Source organism: Ovis aries, chromosome 26 (genome assembly GCF_016772045.2).
Source record: "Ovis aries strain OAR_USU_Benz2616 breed Rambouillet chromosome 26, ARS-UI_Ramb_v3.0, whole genome shotgun sequence".
NCBI lineage: Eukaryota > Metazoa > Chordata > Mammalia > Artiodactyla > Bovidae > Ovis > Ovis aries.
The window spans coordinates 22126529-22149542 of record NC_056079.1 but is presented as its reverse complement, the minus strand read 5'-3'; the positions used below and the strand labels follow the sequence as shown (position 1 = coordinate 22149542).

At 35.3% G+C, this 23014-nt stretch overlaps 1 protein-coding gene across 2 annotated transcripts in view; it reads right to left on the bottom strand.

Moving 5' to 3' along the window:
- SGCZ (sarcoglycan zeta) overlaps positions 1–23014 on the bottom strand; it is a 1131902-nt gene that overhangs the window by 14793 nt on the left and 1094095 nt on the right. For both annotated transcript variants that reach the window (XM_060406930.1, XM_060406931.1), the window contains exons 6-7: positions 15910–15982; positions 59–182 (exon numbers count right to left, since the gene is read on the bottom strand). In XM_060406930.1, the coding sequence (XP_060262913.1) occupies positions 59–182; positions 15910–15982 (197 nt within the window). The remainder of the gene's footprint in view (positions 1–58; positions 183–15909; positions 15983–23014) is intronic.

The following is a 23014-nucleotide window of genomic DNA, read 5'->3' as shown; positions in this document are numbered from 1 at the left end:
GCACCCCCCCACCCCCGCCCCTGGATTAAAGGGCCAGTGTCTGCTCCTCAGAACTTACCTCCCCCTCTGTGGACTGCAAATGCAGCTCCTTTCTGCAGGTGGCCTTGAAGTCTCCAGCTGCAGCACTCACCTGGACCCCCCGAGGAGCTTCCATTATCAAGGACCTGGTTGGTGATTCGAGCCTAAAAAAATTAACAAAAACAAAATCCTGAAAACCTTAATATTGAAAAGATAATGCTAGTTAACTAAAACAAACAGTCAGGCATAAATACTAATGCTTGCCATTAAAAAAAAATCTAAAATGGGTTTTACAAAGATTTTTTATTGTATTCTTTATTTTTTGGCTCTTTATGAACTTCTTCAATTGTTAGCATGAGTTCTTTAGTCTCATTTGCATAACGATTTAGTAACAGTTTCCTGTGTTGTTTCCCTTCACAATGCCCATGAAAAGTAGATCCTGATAAGTTTATCAGCTGAAATCTTTTATACATTTTCAATATTAATGATGGAGTTTTAAGAAGTAAATTTGTAGCAAGTTAGCATGTAAGTATCCCCCAATTGTCTTGCTAAGATGAGTTTTTACAAAAATCTTTACTATTGCGAACTTTCAAGTGTGCCCAGTCAAAATTCTGTAAACTAAACAATTCTCAAAGGGTTCTTTACAGTTCTAGAAATTAATTAAAATGAAGATAAGATATTTCCTACATCAACTGACCTCTATTAGCCCAAGAAAATGTCCTCAGAATGAAAGACATTAGTCTGAGAAAGAAAAATTAACAAGTGTTATAGATAGGCTGCAAAAAGGATAGTTGGAAGGCATTTCAAAATTATCTTCAAATAAAAACCTAGAGAAAGAGCAAATGGAGGTAAAATACAGAAGCAAGAAAACAGTCATAAAAAGCACTTGGTGAGATAAGAGATCTTATCCTGGAGTGGGTCATTTTGGATAATAGCTCTGCTTTGGGGCTGCGATTGCCTGCGTTCTGTTAACCACGGGACTTCAGAACAAAAGCTCCTTCAGGTTTACCTTCACCATCATCCAGAATAACTGGTCTCCTTGGAGGATACAGACTGAGAACAGATTTGCAGAGAGAACCTCATGGAATAGTTTGAGCACTGAAGATCAGCTCTCTCTCTCTCAGTAGTAAAGCTGAACTTAAAGACTTGAAAGTGATACTGAAGGACTAGAGCCAGCATTTAGAAGTGATTTTGATGCTTTAAACATTTTTTCACTCACCAGAGAAACTTTGAAACTTTGATTTCTGGGTCTTTGGGATATCTTCACAAAATCCCTGGAGGGGGCAGATTTTGATTATACGCAAGTATTAGTCACTCAGTCATGTCTGACCCTTGGCAACCCCATGGACTATAGCCCACCAGGCTCCTCTATCCATGGGATTTCCCAGGCAAGGACACTGGAGTGGGTTGCCATTTCCTTCTCCAGGGGATCTTCCTGACCCCAGGTCAAACCCAGGTCTCCTAGACTGAAGGCAGATTCTTTACCGTCTGAGCCACCAGGAAAGCCCTTGATTATATATATATATAAAAGAAATGTCTGTTTGGTTTTTCTTTAAACACAAATCACACATTTTCATAGAATATTTGCTAACTTCAAAAAGAATTACTCCTAAGTTTTTTGATTCATAATCCTTATACTTGGTACATAGCATGTAAATTTCAAACTCTGAATATTTAAATGTATATTTATGTGATGTCCTATGATACACCCTCAAATATACTCTATCTTAAATGGTGCATCTGAGACCATTACTATTTCTATTTGGTAATTACCTATAACATTAAGTGTAATTACGTATGTTTAGACATGACTAAACCACTCAAACATAAGTCAGTTAAGAATTTAACCAACATGGATTAATGTTCTGAAACAGATTATAAATCTGACAACTAAGGAAACACAACTCAATGAACTTGGGGTTATTTTATCAAATAATTGACAACGTTTAGTTTACAAGGATAAGGGAGTGGGATACTTATATTTGACAGTAAAGTATCTCTATTAAGTGTGAACATTTTTTTGTACCATATTTCTACTAGCATATTAAAATATATTAAGTCCTTCTGGGCTTTTGAGTTTTTCCATTCTCATCCTTACTAATTCAGTTCAGTTCAGTCGCTCAGTTGTGCCAGCCTCTTTGTCACGCCATGGACTGCAGCACACCAGGCTTCCCCGTCCATCACCAACTTTCAGAGCTTGCTCAGTCTCATGTCCATCGAGTCGGTGATGCCATTCAACCATCTCATCCTCTGTCATCCCCTTCTCCTCCTGCCTTCAATCTTTCTCAGCATCAGGGTCTTTTCCAATGAGTCAGTTCTTCATGTCAGGTGACCAAAGTATTGGAATTTCAGCTTCAGCATCAGTCTTTCCAATGAATATTCAGGATTGATTTCCTTTAGGTTGGACTGACCAGATCTCCTTGCAGTCCAAGGGACTCTCAAGAGTCTTCTCCATCACCACAGTTAAAAAGCATCAATTCTTCAGTGCTCAGTTTTCTTTAATGTCTAATTATTTAATTAGAATTTCTAATTTTTAATTAGAATTTCAAATTATTTAATTAAAAAGATGTTTATTGTCTTCATCTTCATTTTAGACCTTAGGAACTCACTTACAGTGTTGCCTTAGAGCATTTTGCTAGCCCTGACTTAGGGGAACCCTATTCAAAGAAGCAAAGACTCAGACAGGACTTAGTGATTCAGCAGCAACAACAATTCAAAGAAGCAGTAAAGATGGAGAGCTGGCCAGACCTGGGTTCAGGAGAGTGAGCCAGCAGCAATAAACTTCAGTTTTATCTTCTCTAAATATGCCTGCTTCCTTATAGGATTGTAAGAAATTTCTTAAATTGACTCAGGGAAATAAGAATGTAGTGGGATAGTATTCTGAAATATAATGTGATTTCCTCCCTTGTCCCATTTCCTTGCACCCTAAACCATCCCCCCATTCATTAAATATCATCCTTTGCAATACATTGTGGGTAACAGAGCAGATAAAAATCTTGCATTTCCTAATGCAATGTTAAAATCTTTCCTAATGCGATGTTAAAATGTTAAAAATCTTGCATTTCCTAATGATAGAAACATTTTGAGTTGAAAAAAAAAAAAACCCCAGCTATTTATTGTGTTGAAAATGATTCAGCACAGAAATAAAAACAGAGGAGAAAACCAATATCCATGAGACCTTCTTGTTTATTTCACTAGTTGGAGAACTGTTTTCTTGTTTCACAGGCTAGAGAAGATCTGAAGAGAAATGAACAGAATTGGTCTTGAATGGTTCTCTGTATTCTGCTACCGGAGGTCATTTTCTAGGTTGTGGGACCTTCTTTAGTTGTTAGAGATCTCAGGAGAGAGGGATATTTCGGGATAACTGAGAAGAGACCATGGATCCTCAAAGGAGAAAAGACTAGTGACCTGCAGTGCCTGAGGACTTGGTGATGCTAAGGAGAACATCTTGGGACCTGCCGGTTGGATCACGAGGCTACCAAGGACCAAATGTCAGCCTAGATGCTTCGGCAGTGCAGGTGTCTTGGTGCAATGATGCAACCCCCACAGAGCTGAATAGACTGGGACTTAGTGTCTGATGTTGAGTGCAATGGAGACCAAACATGTAAATTAAAGTTTGGGGGGAATATTTGCATTTCTTATGAAGCTAATTTTGTACCCTAAGACAATATGTGTGTACATGTGCTCAGTCATGTCCAACACTTTGTGACTCATGGACTATAGCCCACCAGGTTCTTCTTCCATGGAATTTTCCAGGCAAGAATACTGGAGTAGGTTGACCTTGATAAAAACTTATCAAGGGGTCAAGTGATACAGAAAACATGCTATATGATATATATATATATATATATATATATAAATATAAAACGCACAAAAAAAACTTACCAAGGACTACATATATACCTGCTCAAACCCAGGTCTCCTGCATTGCAGGCAGACTCTTTACTGGCTGAGCCACCAGGGAAGCCAGTATACCTGCTATATGATATATGTCATACTATATTGGATTGCCATTTCCTTCTCCAATAACTTACCAAGTGGTTCATAAAACATAAAAAAATGGACAATTTTATAGTATGGATAAATCAGGTTCTGAAAGTGATTAAGATTTTGAATTAGATTTCCACTGTATGCTTTGATAAGCTTGATAAAATTAAAAGTAGTGATCACTAAGAAATGATATAAATTTTTATTAAAAAGGCACTGTTTTATATAGTATCCATCATTCAGATGAGTAATATACATTAGGAACTTTAATTATGGAGAATATGTAGGTAGAGTATATATTAAATTTTTATTAGACTATTTGGAGGATTTCATAATTCTGTTTTCAAAGGAACACATTGTGGTAGTCAAATATTTCTTATGAACATGAAAATAAAAGTAAGCTGCAAACTACTTTTTATGAGCTTGCCTGACTGTTGAGCATAAGCAAATAAGTTAAATTTGGGGGAGCAAAAATTTCATAGTGCAACCACAATGTATATAGGTAGTATTAGTCTCTCAGTTTTGTCTGCCAAGGACTATAGCCGGTCAGGCTCCTCTGTCTGTGGGATTTTGCAGGCAAGAATACTGGAATGGGTTACCATTTCCTTCTCCAGCCACAATGTATATGGAGACCTAAAATTTTCAAATTAACACAATTGTGAGTAGCAGAGATTCACTGTGAGCATTTACAGATATATGTATTAATCTGAATCATCCAGTGTTAATAATTACATGTCTACTTACATTTACATTTAGCCACATTACCTAACTAAACCTGCACATCATCTCTAGGTCTTTCACTTGGTGAATAGGGAAAAAACACAGTTTTTACAAGCGGTGTATAAATTTGCTCCATACTGCCATCTAGAATGCAAGTGTTAAATGTCATGAACTCTAACAAGAAGAACACAATCTTTGCATTTAAGCATGAGGCATTTTTAAAATGTTCTCAATTCAAGCAAGCATATGATCATTATATTAACTATCCAAAGAACATTATAGAACAAGTAGATGTCGATACAAAATTTAAAGTAAATAAAATAAAATGTAGTTATCATATTACCAGTTATCCCACCTTATGAAAAGGATTTAATGATTGTGTAACAACATATTTCATTGACTATTTCATAAATAGTATTTTCACAGGTCTTTACTAGAAAGTTGGGTACTTCTAGAGGCTGTATTATAAAGTGCAGGATATAGAAAAGAATTTCTTTTATTGAAAGTGTGGCTACATACTATAGTATGCAGTAATATAAGTTATTTAAAGGATGCAGTATTATGTTATTCAAATAATATAAGTTATTTAAAAGTAATATAAGTTATTTCCAAGAAGCAGTATAGGAAATTCAGGTATAAACTCACTGATACAGTTATTACATGCAAGAGTTGCATTAATCTAATGAAAAAATTAAACATAGGACTTTGAATAAAAATCTCACAGATGGTACTAGAAATTTTAAATCCAGATAACCTCACTGAGGCTCAGTTACCTAATAAATAAAATTACAGAGCACCTGAAATAGAAAAGATTTTATTCATTGTAAAACATCATTAAATCTCTTCTTTATTAGTTTGTTAGCCATCTATTTATAGTAATATACTAAAAGCTAGTACTGGGAACTTATTCTATACTTAAAACTTTACATGGATTATCTTTTAATCATCCCACCAGCACTGTGAAATGTACTCTAATAAGAAATGGAAATATTTCCAAAAAACTTTAATTTACATGTTTGGTCTCCATTGCACTCAATATCAGCACTCTAATAATCTATATTTTACCTAGAAAGTCTTTGAATTTTAGTGTGATTGAGTCATTTTATCAGGATTATTTAGCTACTGCAGATACTTTAGAATATTCATCAGTTCAGTTCAGTTCAGTTGCTCAGTCGTGTCCGACTCTTTGCATAGCAATCTTTAAAAAAGAACAATGATGTTGGAGAACTTAAAAACTATTGCAAAACTATAGTAAAAAAGACAGTGCTGACCTGACATAAGGATAACGAATAGAAAATCAGAATCAAATAGAGACCCAGAAATAGTTACATGTATGAGCTTCTGAGTTTTGACAAAGTCAGTAAAGTGATTCAATGAGAAAAAGCAAAGTCTTTTCAACAAATGGTGCTGGAATAATTGATCTCTATATGGACAAAATAAACCTTAATTTATGCCACACAGTTATCAAAAGCTAAACAAGAAGGCGTTTAAAGAAAAGCATCTTTGTGACTTGGGAGTAGGCAAAACATTTTTAGGCCGCAAAAAGCAGTAACTAGGAAATATTTAAAATTATACATTAGATATCTTCAAGATGAAAATCTGCCTTTCAAAATTACCATCAATAAAATGCATATATGATCCCTATATTGAGGGGTAACATCAGAGGACTAGTTCTTAGATATATAAAAAATCATCCAGCTCAGAGATAAAAATACAAAAACAAAATTTAAAATGTGGAGAAAATTTGCATAAATGCTTCATTAAAGGATATACATGGTTGTTCCATATGTATATGAAAAAGTGATTAATATTAATATTAATTATCAAGTAATAGCAAATTAATAATGTGAAATTCCACAGAACAGCCACCAGAATGGCTTGAATTAATCAAATTGCTAATACTAAATATTAGTGAACATGTAAAACATGAAATTCTCTTTCATATTTGATGGAAGATGATGAAATAAAATTTTATTTGAAAGAAGGACAAGAAAATTTAAAAGCAAGATTCTCTCTCTTAGCTTGGGCCTCCTCCCTCTGTTCCTAAAGTGCACTGTACATCTGTGCCTCATGTTAACCAGAGCACCTCAAAGGTGGGAATGCCTGCTCCATAGGAAGATCTTTGTTTCTCCTTCTTCTGATGCTAGCTATGTAACCTCTTAAAAGAATAACATTTTTTCCCATATCTGTAGGGGGTCATAATGACTTGCTGCTCCCCATGTACTATGTTGGTGAAAAGTGAAAGTGTTAGTTACTCAGTTGTGTCCAACTCTTTGCAACCCCATGGACTATAGCTAGCTAGTCTTCTATGTCTATGGAATTCTCCAGACAAGAGATACTGGTGAGTGAGTGAGTGAGTGAAAGTCACTCAGTCGTGTCTGACTCTTTGCGACCCCACGGGCTACGTAGTCCATGGAATTCTCCAGACCAGAATACTGGATTGGGTAGCCTTTCCCTTTTCCAGGGGATCTTCCCAACCCAGGGATTGAACCCAGGTCTCCCACATTGCAGGTGCATTCTTTACTAGCTTAGCCACAAGGGAGGCCCAAGAGTACTGGAGTGAGTAACCTATCCCTTCTCCAGTGGAACTGCCCAACCCAGGAAATCGAACCAGGGTCTCCTGCATTGAGATACCAGGAGTGGGTTGCCATTCCCTTCTCCAAGGGATCTTCCCGATATAGGGACTGAACCTGGGTCTCCTGCACGGCAGGCAGGTTCTTTACCATTTGAGCCACCAAGGAAGGCCCTTGTACTATACTTACTTGGACTATTAGTCTTTGGTGAACTTTATGTAAAATATCAGTATATCCTGTGTCTTGAAAATGTACATGACTGTGCCATCCCCTTCTGACAGACAGAACAGCTCTCAGGGCTTCTGAGAGTTTGTCTCCTGGATTATAATGTTTAGTGTGGCTTGAATAAGATTTCCTTTCATTAATTCTTCTTAGCTTGACTATTAACTGAAATTTCATTGACAAAGGGTTAAATGATAAAACCACTTTGGAAAGTTCTGGCATTTTTATATAAAACTGAACATGGCTAGATATAGCCCATGCATTTTCAATTAGGAAAATGCATAAATAAAATATTGTATGTTCATACAGCCAATAAGTAATAAGGCAGAAGGGATACAGACAACATCATGGATAGATCTCAAAAACACTGTGTGGAATGAAATAAATCTTACAAAGAATAGTGCATTGTCTATGATCAATTTATGTTAGTACTAAAAGAAGTGAAGTCGCTCAGTCGTGTCTGACTCTTTGGGACCCCATGGACTGTAGCCTATCAGGCTCCTCCGTCCATGGGATTTTCCAGGCAAGAGTGCTGGAGTGGATTGCCATTTCCTTCTCCAAACCTAATACAGGGTTAAAAATAAAAGGAGAGTAGAGTTTTCTTCTGGTGGGTCATGGTAGGGATTTACCAGGAAAGAAGTAAGGGAACTTTCTTGAGTGATGATGTTTTTATCTGACAAAATTTTGGATTACACAAGTGTATGCATTTAAAAAAACCCAGCAAATATGCATTTAGGCTTTGTGAATATCATTGCATAATTATTTTACAATGAAAGGAAAGAAACTGTAAGTGATCTTGAATGCTAGTTAATAACATACATGCTGAAGTGATAAGGGAAAGTGTACAGATTTATAGAACTTATGCATAAATGAATAAAAATAAGATATATTGGTGGATGGATAGTTGAAATGTACACATAATTAAAGACATAGAGAAAAATGATACTAGAAGAATCTAGCTAGGGGTATAGGTGCTTTCTGTAAAATGCTCTTAACATGTAGTATGGGCTTCCTTGGTGGCTCAGTGGTAAAGAATCCGCCTGCAATGCAGGAGACCTGGGTTCAATTCCCTGGGTTGGGAAGATCTCCTGGAGAAGGGCATGGCAACCCCCTCCAATATTCTTACCCAGAAAATCCCCATGGACAGAGGCACCTGGCGGGCTACAGTCCATGGGGTTGCAAAGAATCCGACATGACTGAGTGACTAAGCACAACATGCAGAATGCTTGAGAATGTGTGTAATAAGCTGTGGGGAAAGAAGGTGTGGTCACAGAGCCTATAGGATTATCCAGTTTGGGGGGGTAAAGTTTCTCAAACTGTGCTATGAAAATCTAAATAAAAAAATGTTAATTGATGCTAATGTTTGATGATTATTGACTATAATACAGATAATGACATACAGGAATACTGAAAAAATATGTAATTCCTGTTGCTAAATCACAATATTAATATAAATGTTATATTATTCAAAGTCTGTGTTTTATAATATTTCCAGGAAAGGAGTATCTAGAAAATACATCTGATATTAATAGTTTACCTGGAAATTAAAGAGTTTTAGGTATTTCTGGATAAAAATAAACTCATATGTATTACCATTTTATAAAAATTTGAATATGTCAAAATAACAAACATATGTAATAAAATTCCAACAAGAATCTCAGTAGAGTCTCTTGAAACTTAAAACTTTATGTCAAAATATTTTTAGAGGAAAAATATATATGAGAGTTATCAGATTTGTTAAATGAGGTAAAGTAGGAGATTCTCCTTTTAAAATTAGAACTTAATATAAAGGTATTTTAATTAAAATGATATCAAAATTATAAATAGAAAATTTGGTCAATGAAACACAATACAATCTAAAACAAATCACAAGTATATATGAGAAGTTAATATTTGATAAGCTGTAGCAATCATTTTGGGGTGGAAAATATGAGGTTATTTAATAAATGATGCTTAATAAATTGACTTTCCATACAGAAGAAATAACATTAGACACTTAACAAACTCTGTAAGAATAATTTCTAGATTTGTCTACTAAAAATATAAATATGAATAAATTAGAGACTTTTTTCCAGTAGAAAATTGGAAGAAAATTCACAACATAATTTCCCATTTTATTCAAAATATAAAACTCACAAATAAGCTAGTGTATAAAATAAACAATAAAATTAGAGGAAATCCAAATCTAGAAAAGGGAAACCATTGAAACAAAACTAAAGCCCAGAAATCATAAGGAAAAAGAATGTAGATCATTTACAATTTCAGTCTTTGGGTGGACTGATTTTCTCCAGTTGCCCTCCACTTCTCAAACTAGCCTAGAATCCCTTTAGAATGCCCTGGGCTCAGATTAGGAAACTCAAATCACACTAAACCTGAATATAAGTAGACTTTTGGCAACAGAATATCAACAGTTAAATGATGCCCTGAGTTTCTTCTCTATTGAAATTTTCAAGCTTTCACTGAGGAAAGTTTACAACATACACTTATTCATTTTACTACAAAATACTTTCTGAAAGGCCTGTTGAAAAATGAAGCCCACATGTCTTAGAAGAACTTGTAGATTTCTATGTCATTAGTCTCTGGAATTAGTGAAGAACAATTGTGTTCATTTTTATAGCATTATAGTAATCACAGTAATGGATTGCAGAGGAGTTTTCATAGTGGGTACTCAGGGATTACAGCAGAGAGGATTAATGTTGAACTGAAGTCATTCATCTGCCTATGTTTTCCAAGCAATTCAGTTTTGGTATTTAGATACCAAAAATGTAACAAGATTTTGTTTTTAACGTATTCTGCAATTTTCAAATTTGAAAGTGAGTGGTCAACATCTCTAGAATTCTCAACATTCTGAGAAAGTGATCCAGACTTCTCTTACTCTAAGTTATAAGATGCAATTACTAAATGCAAACTTAAGCAGAACTTGAGTATGATGTATCTTGTTCTTGCTAAATATTTAACACAGTACCAGAGATAGAGTTGGCACTCATTATTCGCCATTTGAAGGTTGAAATAAATGGAGAATTGAACAGAAGAGTGTTTTAAGAAATAATGCAATGCCAACTGTGACCTGAACATATATTCTTATACTATCTCATCACTGTCACTGTCTTACCACTTTAAGCTACCCTGAGCTTTCATTAGCTGCAAAGGACATGGTTTCTGTTATCACATTTGTATTATTGCCTGTCCATTTGCACACCCTTCATAGTCTCTTCCTGAAAATTAGATCAAACAAATCCCTCTGTCAATCATTACTCCCAGTTCTCAAGTGAAGGGAAGCATCTCATGCACATTTGCTACCAACTCTAAACAAATATATAAATACATACAATGAAAGAACAAAAGGAAGGGAGGAGGAGAGAGAGGGAGGGAAGAAGAGAAAAGGGAAGAGAGGAGAGGTATGGGGAAGGGAAGGGGAGAGGAGAAAAACACTACTTCATCATCACTTTTTTTTTTTTTCTCATAGGTAGAAAAATACCAGCAAAGAATTTTACCTCTTTACTGACAAATTCTCTCAGGGAGGAAATCTATACCATTTAATAACTGGTGGCTTTTCCTTGAGCACAAGAATGATGCAAATTAAAGCTCCATGTTTCCAAAGATTAATTAGGAGACTGTCAACCTCACATTTTTGTTTTAAATTATATACATATGAGAATGGAAATGATGAAAAGATCCCAATTCTATCATTAAATATTAACTCATTTTACTGATTCAAAGTCTAGATTCTTGCCTTATTCTTGAACTGGGAGAACTGATGACCGAGGGATTTGTTTGATGTAATTTGCAGGAAGAGACCATAAAGGGTGTGCAAATGGGCAGGAAATAATACAAATGTGAAAACGGAAACCATGTGCTTTGCAGCTAGAGAAAGCTCAGGGTAGCCTAAAGTGGTAAAAGAGTAACAGTGATAAGTTAATAGAATGCAGATCCAAACAATCCTTGAACAATGGGCATAACATTATACATTTTATCACTTCTCACCAAAGACTGCAGAAATTCTATTGAACTGCAATGATTTAGCTACATATTAATTAAAGAAAAAAAGAAAACAGAACATTTATACTTGGTCGATTTCAGACAAATAGGCTATGATATCCTTAATGACTATTTGTTGTTTAGTTAACAAGTATGTCCCTGCCAAAAGCCAGTATCACTTGATATAAAAAAAATAAAGAAACTCTATGTATGTATGTTTAAAAGTCACTTGAAGACCAGTGCAAACCTTGGCACATATTAAGCATTCATCAAACAGCTGTTGAGTAAATAAATTATAGCAACCTAAAAAAGGAAGAGTTCCAGAAAAACATCTATTTCTGCTTTATTGACTATGCCAACCTTTGACTGTGTGGATCACAATAAACTGGAAAATTCTGAAAGAGATGGGAATACCCAGACCACCTGACCTGCCTCTTGAGAAACCTATATGCAGGTCAGGAAGCAACAGTTAGAACTGGACGTGGAACAACAGACTGGTTCCAAATAGGAAAAAGAGTGAGTCAAGGCTGTATATTGTCATCCTGCTTATTTATCTTCTATGCAGAGTACATCATGAGAAACGCTGGGCTGGAAGAAGCACAAGCTGGAATCAAGATTGCCGGGAGAAATATCAATAACCTCAGATATGCAGATGACACCACCCTTATGGCAGAAAGTGAAGAGGAACTAAAGAGCCTCCTGATGAAAGTGAAAGAGGAGAGTGAAAAAGTTGGCTTAAAGCTCAATATTCAGAAAACTAAGATCATGGCTTCTGGTCCCATCACTTCATGGGAAATAGATGGGGAAACAGTGGAAACAGTGTCAGACTTTATTTTGGGGGGCTCCAGAATCACTGCAGACGGTGACTGCAGCCATGAAATAAAAAAGATGGTTACTCCTTGGAAGGAAAGTTATGACCAACCTGGATAGCATATTCAAAAGCAGAGACATTACTTTGTCAACAAAGGTCAAGGCTATGGTTTTTCCAGTGGTCATGTATGGATGGATGTGAAAGTTGGATTGTGAAGAAATTTGAACACTGAAGAATTGATGCTTTTGAACTGTGGTGTTGGAGAAGACTCTTGAGAGTCCCTTGGACTGCAAGGAGATCCAACCAGTCCATTCTAAAGGAGATTAGCCCTGGGTGTTCTTTGGAAGGACTGATGGTGAAGCTGAAACTCCAGTACTTGGGCCACCTCGTGTGAAGAGTTGACTCATTGGAAAAGACTCTGATGCTGGGAGGGGTTGGGGGCAGGAGGAGAAGGGGACGACTGAGGTTGAGATGGCTGGATGGCATCACCGACTTGATGGACATGAGTTTGGGTGAACTCTGGGAGTTGGTGATGGACAGGAAGGCCTGGTGTGCTGCAATTCATGGGGTCACAAAGTCAGACACGACTGAGCAACTGAACTGAACTGAACTACATATCCACACCAAAATATTACCTAAACTCTATAATAAACGTTTTGAAATGTTTCTTTCTAAAGTCTTTTATTCTTGACAAAAACAAAATCAAGGACAGCCATAACTTCTTACTCCCTAAATTATACATTTACTTGGTCAACCAATGTCACCGTGTTGATTAGACTCAGGTGTCACCTAAGGGTATTTCTTATTGCCCTGAATTGAAAATTGTCAGCAGGGCTTGTAAGGATCTTCTCAGACACTGCTTTTAATCTTCAGTACACAAACGAATAATTGAATACTGCCATCATTACTGTGCTTTGCTTCTGTTTCAGTTTTGGGATTTATATCAGTACCACTCATCTTGAGGGCTGCCAATCTGCCTTTAGCACTAGCAGGTAAGTCTGGCTTAGCTCAGTGTTTAAATAATTTATGAATAATTAGAAAAAAAAGAGCCAGAAACATGATGTACTAATTATAATTTAGTTCACATCCATACTTAATGAAAGTTGAGACATGTCAGCAAGGTAATTAAAATAGCAATTGGTTCTTACTTCTTTTTTGGCAATAGGCTTTTCAGAATGAAATTTGTGAAATGAGTACATAATTACTAAAATGTTGAGGCAAAAAAGAAACGTTTATTTTAGAACTTAGTAATTAAAATTTTTATTGACTGAAACTCTGGTATCTGTGGTAAAACACAGCTCAAAAAAGTAGGAATTTCAAGTAGTCATGTCATGTATGGATGTGAGAGTTAAAGAAAGCTGTTGATGCAAAGGAATTGATGCTTTTGAACTGTGGTGTTGGAGAAGACTCTTGAGAGTCCCTGGACTGCAAGGAGATCCATCCAGTCAATCCTAAAGGAAATCAGTCCGGAATATTCATTGGAAGGACTGATGCTGAAGCTGAAACTCCAATATTTGGCCACCTGATGTGAAGAACTGACTCATTGGAAAAGACCCTGATGCTGGGAAAGATTGAAGGCAGGAGGAGAAGGGGACAACTGAGGATGAGATGGTTGGATGGCATCACTGACTTGATGGACATAAGTTTGAGCAAGCTCAGGGAGTTGGAGATGGACAGGGAGGCCTGGCACGCTGCAGTCCATGGGGTCACAAAGAGTTGGACACAACTGAGCAACTGAACTGACTGAACGGAATGTTATTCACATGTATCTTAGTAATACAATAACAAATGATACGACATTCCTTATATGTAGACATTTAGTATCCTCATTATTCAGCTTTAATAATTAACAAATTATAACCACACTGCTATGTGTGAGATAGAGTGCCTGGCTGTTACTGAACTGAAGATAAATAAGGCAGATGTAGTTCCTGTTCTAGTGGGAACACAACCTTGTAAGCAGAAAAGGAAAAAATAATTTATACAAAAATGTTGAGTTGCCAACTAAGAATAGAATCATAAATCAAGACTATAACACACTATGAAACACTGTTTTTACATATTCTTCAAACTCCTAAATCCTTGGGGTTCAGTATAAAGTAAATAATTTTCATATTTGTCTTATTAAAAATGCTTTGATCACATGAAGATCAACAGCTGTTATTAACTAGCTGTTTAAATCTGCGCTACTCACCTAGTGAGAAGCCACATTTTTAAAAGACTGTTATCACAGAAATATAAGGGCTGCAAAATTTACTGTTGTAAAAGTGTGACTTTTTTCATTAACATTTTTCAACTTGATTTTTCTAATTTTATTTGAGTATCTTTTCCACTCATCCACATACGAAGCACTGAGCCTGCTCTTCATGAAATACAATGAGTATTTTGCTCAATATTTTATTGTGTTTTCAAGACAAATACTCTCTCTCAGGTTAATATTTTAATTTAGCTTTAAAAATGATTTTAAATATGTAATTTAGTTTTTAATGTCGGTAAGGTTGTCTTTTTTTCATATCATAGGAAATGCATTTTAGTATGCTATCTATGCTATCTCTGTGTGTTAGTCACTTAGTCGTGTCTGACTCTTTGTGACACCATGGACTGTAGCCCATCAGGCCCCTCTGTCCATGTGATTCTCCAGGCAAGAATACTGGAGTGGGTTGCCATTTCCTTCTCCAGGGGATCTTCCTGACCCAGGGATCGAACCCAGGTCCCCTGCATCACAGGCAGATTCTTTACCATCCGGGCTACAGGGAAATCCAGTATGCTATTTACCTATTTGAAATTAATGATGGAATATAATATTATATTGGTTTAAGGTATGATAATTTTAATATATGCATATATTACAAATATATATAATATATAATATATACAACTGCAAGTTATATATAACTTTATATACAATTTATATAATATATATTGAATATAACTTATTTCTTGAATTAAGAACAATAGATAAGTTGTTATCTTATCTAAACAATGGGCTAGATTTTAGTATTTTAACTTTTATCAGTGATTGCCATGATTATTCTGGGGAGAATACTCTATAAAATTGTCCTTTCAAACTGAAAGACAGAGCTTATTTCACCAGATATATAAGATTAAGGAGTCCATCATAGGGCAGTTAAGTTCTGCCTTTTACTGATGACTGTTTCCTTTGGTTTCTGTATTGCCCTCTACTTAACCTTCTCTGACTGTTTATAGCTTTCTCTCATTGTCTGCCTCCCCTTTTTTATGCCTGTGCGTGCCATATATTTCATTATCTACATCAGATTTTCTGAAATCCCGATTTGTATTAGTCCTCCTGTCAACATCCTGCATAACTGCCTTTTCTTTTCTTTTTCCACACTTCTCCTGTCTGATATATTCATTTTATATCCATTGTACATTTGTAGAGGAAAAATATACAGAAGGATAGAATGGTAACTCACATGTTCTTGCCCTCTATCAGATGGCTGATTATCTATTTACCATGTAGACAGGGAGTGTCAACTCCTTATACAGTTTTGTAGCATATTTTCTACTTCAGTTCTTTATATATCAAGGGCCATCCTCAGTGATGGAAACTATGACACAGGTGGAGAGGCCAGGACTTACCTGAGGTCTTGGGAAGGTTCTGCTCTGATGTGCGGTGTCTCAACAGAGTGCCCGAACACTGCTCCTTCAGTGCCTGAGGGCAACAAGAATGCAAGTCAGTATAAGCAAATGGACAGACACAGCAGTTTTCATTTCTATTTTTATGCATTAAATATTCTTCTAAGAATGGGAAAACTTAAAATAGGACTACAACAAATAAAAAGAGAAAACCTGGAAAAAGAGTTTAAGGTCGTGAAGGACCAAAAAGGGTAAATCTAAGTCCCACCATTAGTTGCTGTTCACTTGCTAAGTCGTGTCTAACTCTTTGCAGTCCCACCATGTTGACCCCTTTTAAGATGATCTCATTCATAAAAGTTCATACTGAGTGAAAATTGTAACCCTCTGATCACAGAACAAATATCTATCTCTTTGCTGTTCCTTTATTCTCAGGTAAGTGAATTTGAAGTAGGAATATGTTACAATATTCAGTTCTTTCTACAAGCAGCAAAGTTGAAATGAAAATGTGGATGGTGAGCTCTGATGTAGTACAGTATTAACTATTTAAAGGCATGGGTTTCATAGGGCATTTAGCAATTCACCCACAAGCAGCTCCCACCTTTAGTTAGAGTGATCAAACTGCAGAGGACAGGGCGTCTTACTTTGACTTTTGTGAAATTAAGGCTCAATCTAAAACCATAAATGTCTAGAACTCATTAGAGTGGACTTTATATGGGATCACAGTTGTCTCAAGAGGTCACATGCTCAGGCAGTTGAATGATATCCTATCTAAACTTTTGTTTATTATTGCCATTTGATTTTCCAGGATGACAAGAGTTCTAATTTAACTGAGAAAAATAAAATGATTTTCTTTTCCAAAAATTAAATGCAAAGACATTTGTTAAAGATGATGAAAAAACACAGCCTCCTTTTTTTTCTTTTGTAATTTTACATGAATGAAATCATTCCCTTGGAAATAAACTCTATTACCTTTTGGTTTAATCTTATTCAAACATCGTGGTGTAAGAATGTCATAACTTCTCCATCAATGGCTCCAACAGCAGCTCGATAATACAGTGCAAATACAAACACAGATTTTATACCTTCAACGTGAAGCTGCTTCTACTTATCATGAAGAACAGTGTAAAGTAAATTGATTCCAAAAGCAATGAAGAAAGTGCCATTAAGAAATTACAGAAAGCATTTAAATTCCTTAAAAGTAAGTGTATATATGGGGAGATATACTAGAATCACCAGAGGACTCTACATAAAACAGTAATGCAGATCTTACACCTTGAATCATGGAGGAAGAAATTGTTTTCAAAATATGTTACATGGTTCCATCTATATTATGGTTTGAAGTGTATATCTATAAGGTTCTGCTCCTGTAAATTCCTAAGATTACAGATTTTAGTTTGTAAACTAAAAGCTATCCACCATTGTCAACCTCGTACTGGATTTTAGTAGTTGTTGTTGGGTTTTTTGTTTTGTTCTGTTTTTTCTTAGAGAGGCTATGTAGGGCATACTGTTTATTTATTTAACTGTTTTCATACAGTTAAAGCAATTATTTCTTTAAGGAGTTTTCTCTTTTGATATTCTGTAAAACATTTTATTTTTGTTAGTGAACAATTCTCAGAAATGAGTCTTTGGAAGTAAGATAACAGTTTTAGATAAAACTCTGATTTTGTGATTGTGGAGGGTGGCGTTTGAATAAATATTTTAGGGTACATAGTCCCATTTCTCAAGGAGAGACTCCTTTAGCATTTTAACATAATATGCAATTTACAGATGGGATATATATCCACGTCCAGGGTTCAAAAATTAATTTCTATTATTTTATAATTTTGAAATCTTCCCAAATAAGATGCCAGAAACATAATTAATGAATAGTAGCAAAATTTATTCTGAAACAGAATGCCACATATAGTAACTTAGTACAGAATATATTAGTGAAAGTAGAATGTTATCAAATGTTTAATTTTACATTGAGGATGAAAACCTGATAAAGGTCTCGGTTCTAAGTATCAACAGAAAAATATTGGTGATTTTGTTAAGAAAATATTCTTGAAGAAATAAATGTATAATCATACCATCCAAGGGGCTAAGTTGAAAACTGCATAACATAAATAATTAACTAGCTTCAGACTTCCAGATAATGAGAAAATTAATCTCATCCTCTCACTTTTTGTCCCAAAATGAGTCAAAAGGGCATCAGTAAATAAGCAACAAGGATGGTCTTAAAAGGAAATCAGTGAGGAAGAATAAAAACCATCTGAGCAAGAAACAAACTCTCACAGTATGAAAAATTTAAAAATGTATAAATATAGATTTCCCATGAACAGGAAAGTTCTACAAATACCAGATTATTGGTGGGGTTGCCAGACTTAGCAATTTAAAATACTGGACGCAATTAATTTTGAAGCTTGGTTAAACATAAAATCATATTTTAGTATAAGTGTGCAAACTTGCAGGGACATAGTTATTCTAAAAATCACTTGTTGTTTGTTTGAAATTCAAAATTTACTTGGCACCGTATATTTTCCCTGGTAAATCTAACCATTGTGCGTGTGTGTTAGTTGCTCAGTCATGTCTGACTCTGATCCCATGGACTGTAGCCCCCAGGCTCTTCTGTCCATGGATTACCCTGAGCAAGAATACTGGAGTGGGTTGCCATTCTCTTCACCAGGGGATTTTCCCAAAACAGGGATCGAACCTGCGTCTCCTGCATTGCAAGCAGACTCTTTACCGTCTGAGCCACCAGTAATATAACCATTAGTCAACATTTATCTGGGACAAAAAGTACAGATCTGCTTTACCCTCACTTCAGGAAAACAAAAATGTGTGATGAATTCTCACAACTTAAGTTATAGAAACCAGGGAAACCAAAAAGGAAAAGAGACAAAATAACAGAGAAAAAGGAACATAACTTAGACATTTATTAATATGTACATTTAAACTTAATGACTAAATAAATATTTTTTGGTTTATTGCTTTTAGGAAGGATTGTTCAAAAGGGCAGAGTGTCAGTTTTGCTTCACTATATAGGTGCTAAAGGATATTTCAGATAATTTAATGTGAATATTGTAAGATGTAGAGAAAATAAAGACAATTTTTGTAATGAACAGGAAAAATGAGGCAGGCAAACCTCATGGTCAAAAAATACTGGCTCTCATTCATACGATAATTTCTAGCCTCAAAATAAAATAATAACAATGTCATATTTTTTGGTAGAAAGAAGACAGAGTATATGAATTGTGGTCCTACTTTATATATAAAAACAGTTTTAGATATAAGCTATTAGGGTAGGATGCTATTCTTTACAAATGCCTAACATAAAATAACGCCCCCCCCCCACCATTAAAAAAAATCAACCAAAATAAATTTATATATCCTTCCAAATATGGCTGTCCATAAATGCAATACTCTAATAAGCTATTCATTATCAACTATTGGCCTCCCTGTATCCTTTGGGATGGCCAACACAGGACAAGGAAAGGAAACCCAAAACACCAGGCACTCCCAGCTCCTCAACTTGATAGTAAGTAAAAAAAATTCTGTGTGATGTAGTGACTCTACAGCCACTGACCAGCTTCATGAATTCTATTGTGGTTAATTTCAGATAATATTTTACTGAGGGTTTTGGCTTTGTGTAGAAGAATCTGTGATCAGTAATATATATATATATAGTTATAGTTATATATATATATAAAAATATATACATACAAGGCAAAGATACCTCTATGCCTTGAAACTTTAGTTTTATTTATTTAATTTTTCTCACTGACACTTGATAACAGATTATCTACATCTGAAAAATGAAAAGCTCTAATCAGATATTTTAAATACCTTATGATAAGGTTAGAATCTTGGAGTTCAGGTTTTCTTATGAATACACTATATACTTTGAAATTAGTCAACTTGGGAAGCAATCCCAGCTCCTTTATTCCATCTAAATGACCTCAAGCAAGCTATTTAATCTCTCCAAACTCCAATTTCCATAGATACAAATACATATATGGCAATACCAACGTTACAGGTCAGGTTAAGTTTTAAATAGGATAAAATGTACCTGTTTTTATGTAAGAATTCAATATTCCTTAATTCCCTCTATCAATTTCCTTTATGAAAGTCAAACACAGAAGACATACACATTGTGTCTACAGAGTTAATGTCCCAACATAAGTCCACTCATTATTATGTGAAGTCTCTATTCCCAAATGTCAGAGCTTCAAGTAACATAGTCTCATGTTGAATTTTAAAATCTGAAATTTAGACACCGAAAAGATATTCTTGAATTTAAATATTAGGTGCATTTTATTAATCAAAACTCTCACTAAGTCAAGGAATTCCTTAATGTAGCTGCTTGTACCAGTTAATATCAATCGATGGCTAAATAAGCTTTGAGAAAGAAGTTTCTTCTTTAAAAATGTCCAGCAATAAATAAAAAAATAAAAAATAAAAAAAAAATAAAATCTGTCCTAGTGTAGGTACATATTCAGGAGTTCAGTGCATATGCATTGATTTCCAGAAGTCTTGAATTTATCATGCTTATGTCTTTTATCAAATAATTGCATCTTAATTTCTTCATCTGTAAAATGGAAATATCATTGCATATTTCATAAGCATATTACAGGAAATCAGACAGCAAAAAAAAAAAAATGTCCAGCATAATCTTACTTTTAATTGGACTTCATCATAATGTGAAAATTACTGGAAATAAAACAAAAATGCATAGTAGACCCTTTAGTAACTAAAATGGATGGATCGCTATGATCTTTTTGTGTATTTTATACTTATTAGTTCTTTGCGCAGGATATAATAGAAATGCATCATTTGAATAACTGGAATAGGTAAAACAGTCATTAACTCTATCAGGATTTTAGTTTCCATTTAAAAATCAAAGGAAAAGTTTAAAAAAAATAGTAAAAGGCACCATTCCTTAGAATATTTCTCTTCTCAAAGTGAAACCTTAGTGTTGTATTGGTAAGAATTCCAACCTAAAATCTTAAGGTGAATGAATCTGAGTAATATCAACCACCTCTTGTATCTAATCCATGGGATTATTAGGAGACTTAAATAAACAAAATATTCATTAACATTAGGCAGCATTTTAAATTGCTCTACTAAAATAGGGCTGAAGTTCAGGGCAAGTTCATTTAGATTTCAGGGCCAAAAATATTCCTATTTATTCATTATCTTCAAGTTTGATCCTGTGTGCTATTAAATGAATATACATTTTTTGTTAATTAAATTGAAAGAGTTTCTAAATCTTTATTATTATTATTATTCTATTTGAGATCTGAGATCAGGGCCTTTTTCAATTCTGTGGTTCCTTTTCCTAACACTTTATCTGTATAATACAGACATTCATTGGTATGTCTATCTGAAGTTGTAGAATAAATAAATGTTTTCTTTGGTTTGGAAGTAAGATGGAGAACACAGCAGCAGAAAGCTGTCTAGGAAGAGAGCTGTTCACGAGGGTCTCTATATGCTGCCAGAAAGGCTTCAAAGGAGGGGGCTAGGGTCTGGCACAGAGTGCTTGCTGTTCTGGAGAACCAGAAAGAAGAAGAGAAGAGAGAAAACCCAGATGGAGCGCGAACAAAGGAACCAAGAAAGACTGGAGCACTCTGTGAAAGGAAGCTAAGAAGGAGTTCAGTTCAGCCCAGTTCGGTTCAGTCGCTCAGTCATGTCCGACTCTTCGCGACCCCATGAACTGCAGCATGCCAGACATCGCGTCCACCACCAACTCCTTGAGTTCACTCAAACTCAGGAGTAGAAACATGTAAATTCTATTGTTATTTGTCTAGACAGTTGCCAGCGAGCTCTCTTACTGCCTTCAGTTTTTCAATAAAATCTACCATGATCATTATACATATATATGTATGTGTATATATATATTTGAAAGGGACAAAGAAGAGTATGAATGTCACTACCAGATCAATATGGGACAGAAGAGATAATACATGAGGCGAAAAAGTTTAAGAGAACGGAGTATCTGTCCCCCTACCTCCTTCCCATGACAATTAATGGAGACTTAGGCAGCATTTTAAATTCCTGCAGTAGAACGGGGGTGAGATTCAGGGCAAGTTTATATAGATCTCAAGGGCCAGAGGATTCCTCTTATTCATTATCTTCAAATTTAAACCTATGCCTACTGGGCTTCTCTGATTGCTCAAATAATAAACTGGCCTGCAATGCAGGGGACTGGGGTTCGATCCCTGGGTTGGGAAGATCCCCTGAAGAAGGGGATGGCAATCCACTCCAGTATTCCTGCCTGAAGAATTCCATGGACAGAGGAGCCTGACAGGCTACAGTCCTTCGCATCACAAAGAGTCAGACATGACTGAGTGACTAACACACACATACTGAATATTTCTAATTCTTTGGCAGTCTTCACACCTTGGTTTCTTTTTCCTTTATTTGTATCTCTTGCCACCCCTCCTTGCCCACCTCAGATCTAAATTGGTAAAGTAAAAGACGGGATAGGGAACAGTTTCATTTTATCCCCAAATCAGCTCCTAAGTCATTCTTTGACTTCTGACAAGTATTTAAACCCTGCTTCCTCCTCAGCTGCTATTTGTAAAATGCAGCTCCAAATAAAATGATCCTCGGGTACCTTCAATTTTTAACTGTCACAGTTACATAATTTTTTCTCAGACATGTTGAAACCTGTATACTATACCTCTTTTCATTTCTCCTTAATACAAGTGGAAATAAATTTGCCCCTACAAGTTGACAGAAACATTATTTGGGGGAAGGGGCAGAGTAATCATATTGGCAAAAGTAAATTATTAACTACCATTTCTTTTACTCCATTAAAATGAGTTTCTTGGAATTCTGAAAGCAGCATTACCCTTTAAAAAGAGAAATGTCAACTCATTTTAACATACACTCTGTCTCTTACTTGGGTTACTTTCAGAGTCTAAATGTTATTCCTACTTCCAACTAACTGCATAAATACCACCTATATCACCTACCTATAAGAAAAAGCATAATGATTTTCTTGGATACCATTTTTGCCCACTACTCAAGACTTCTGCCCGATAAAAACAAATATCATGTATTAATTAACATTAATAACTGATTAAACTATTTACAGGTCGACAGTGGAGATGCAGACATAGAGAAC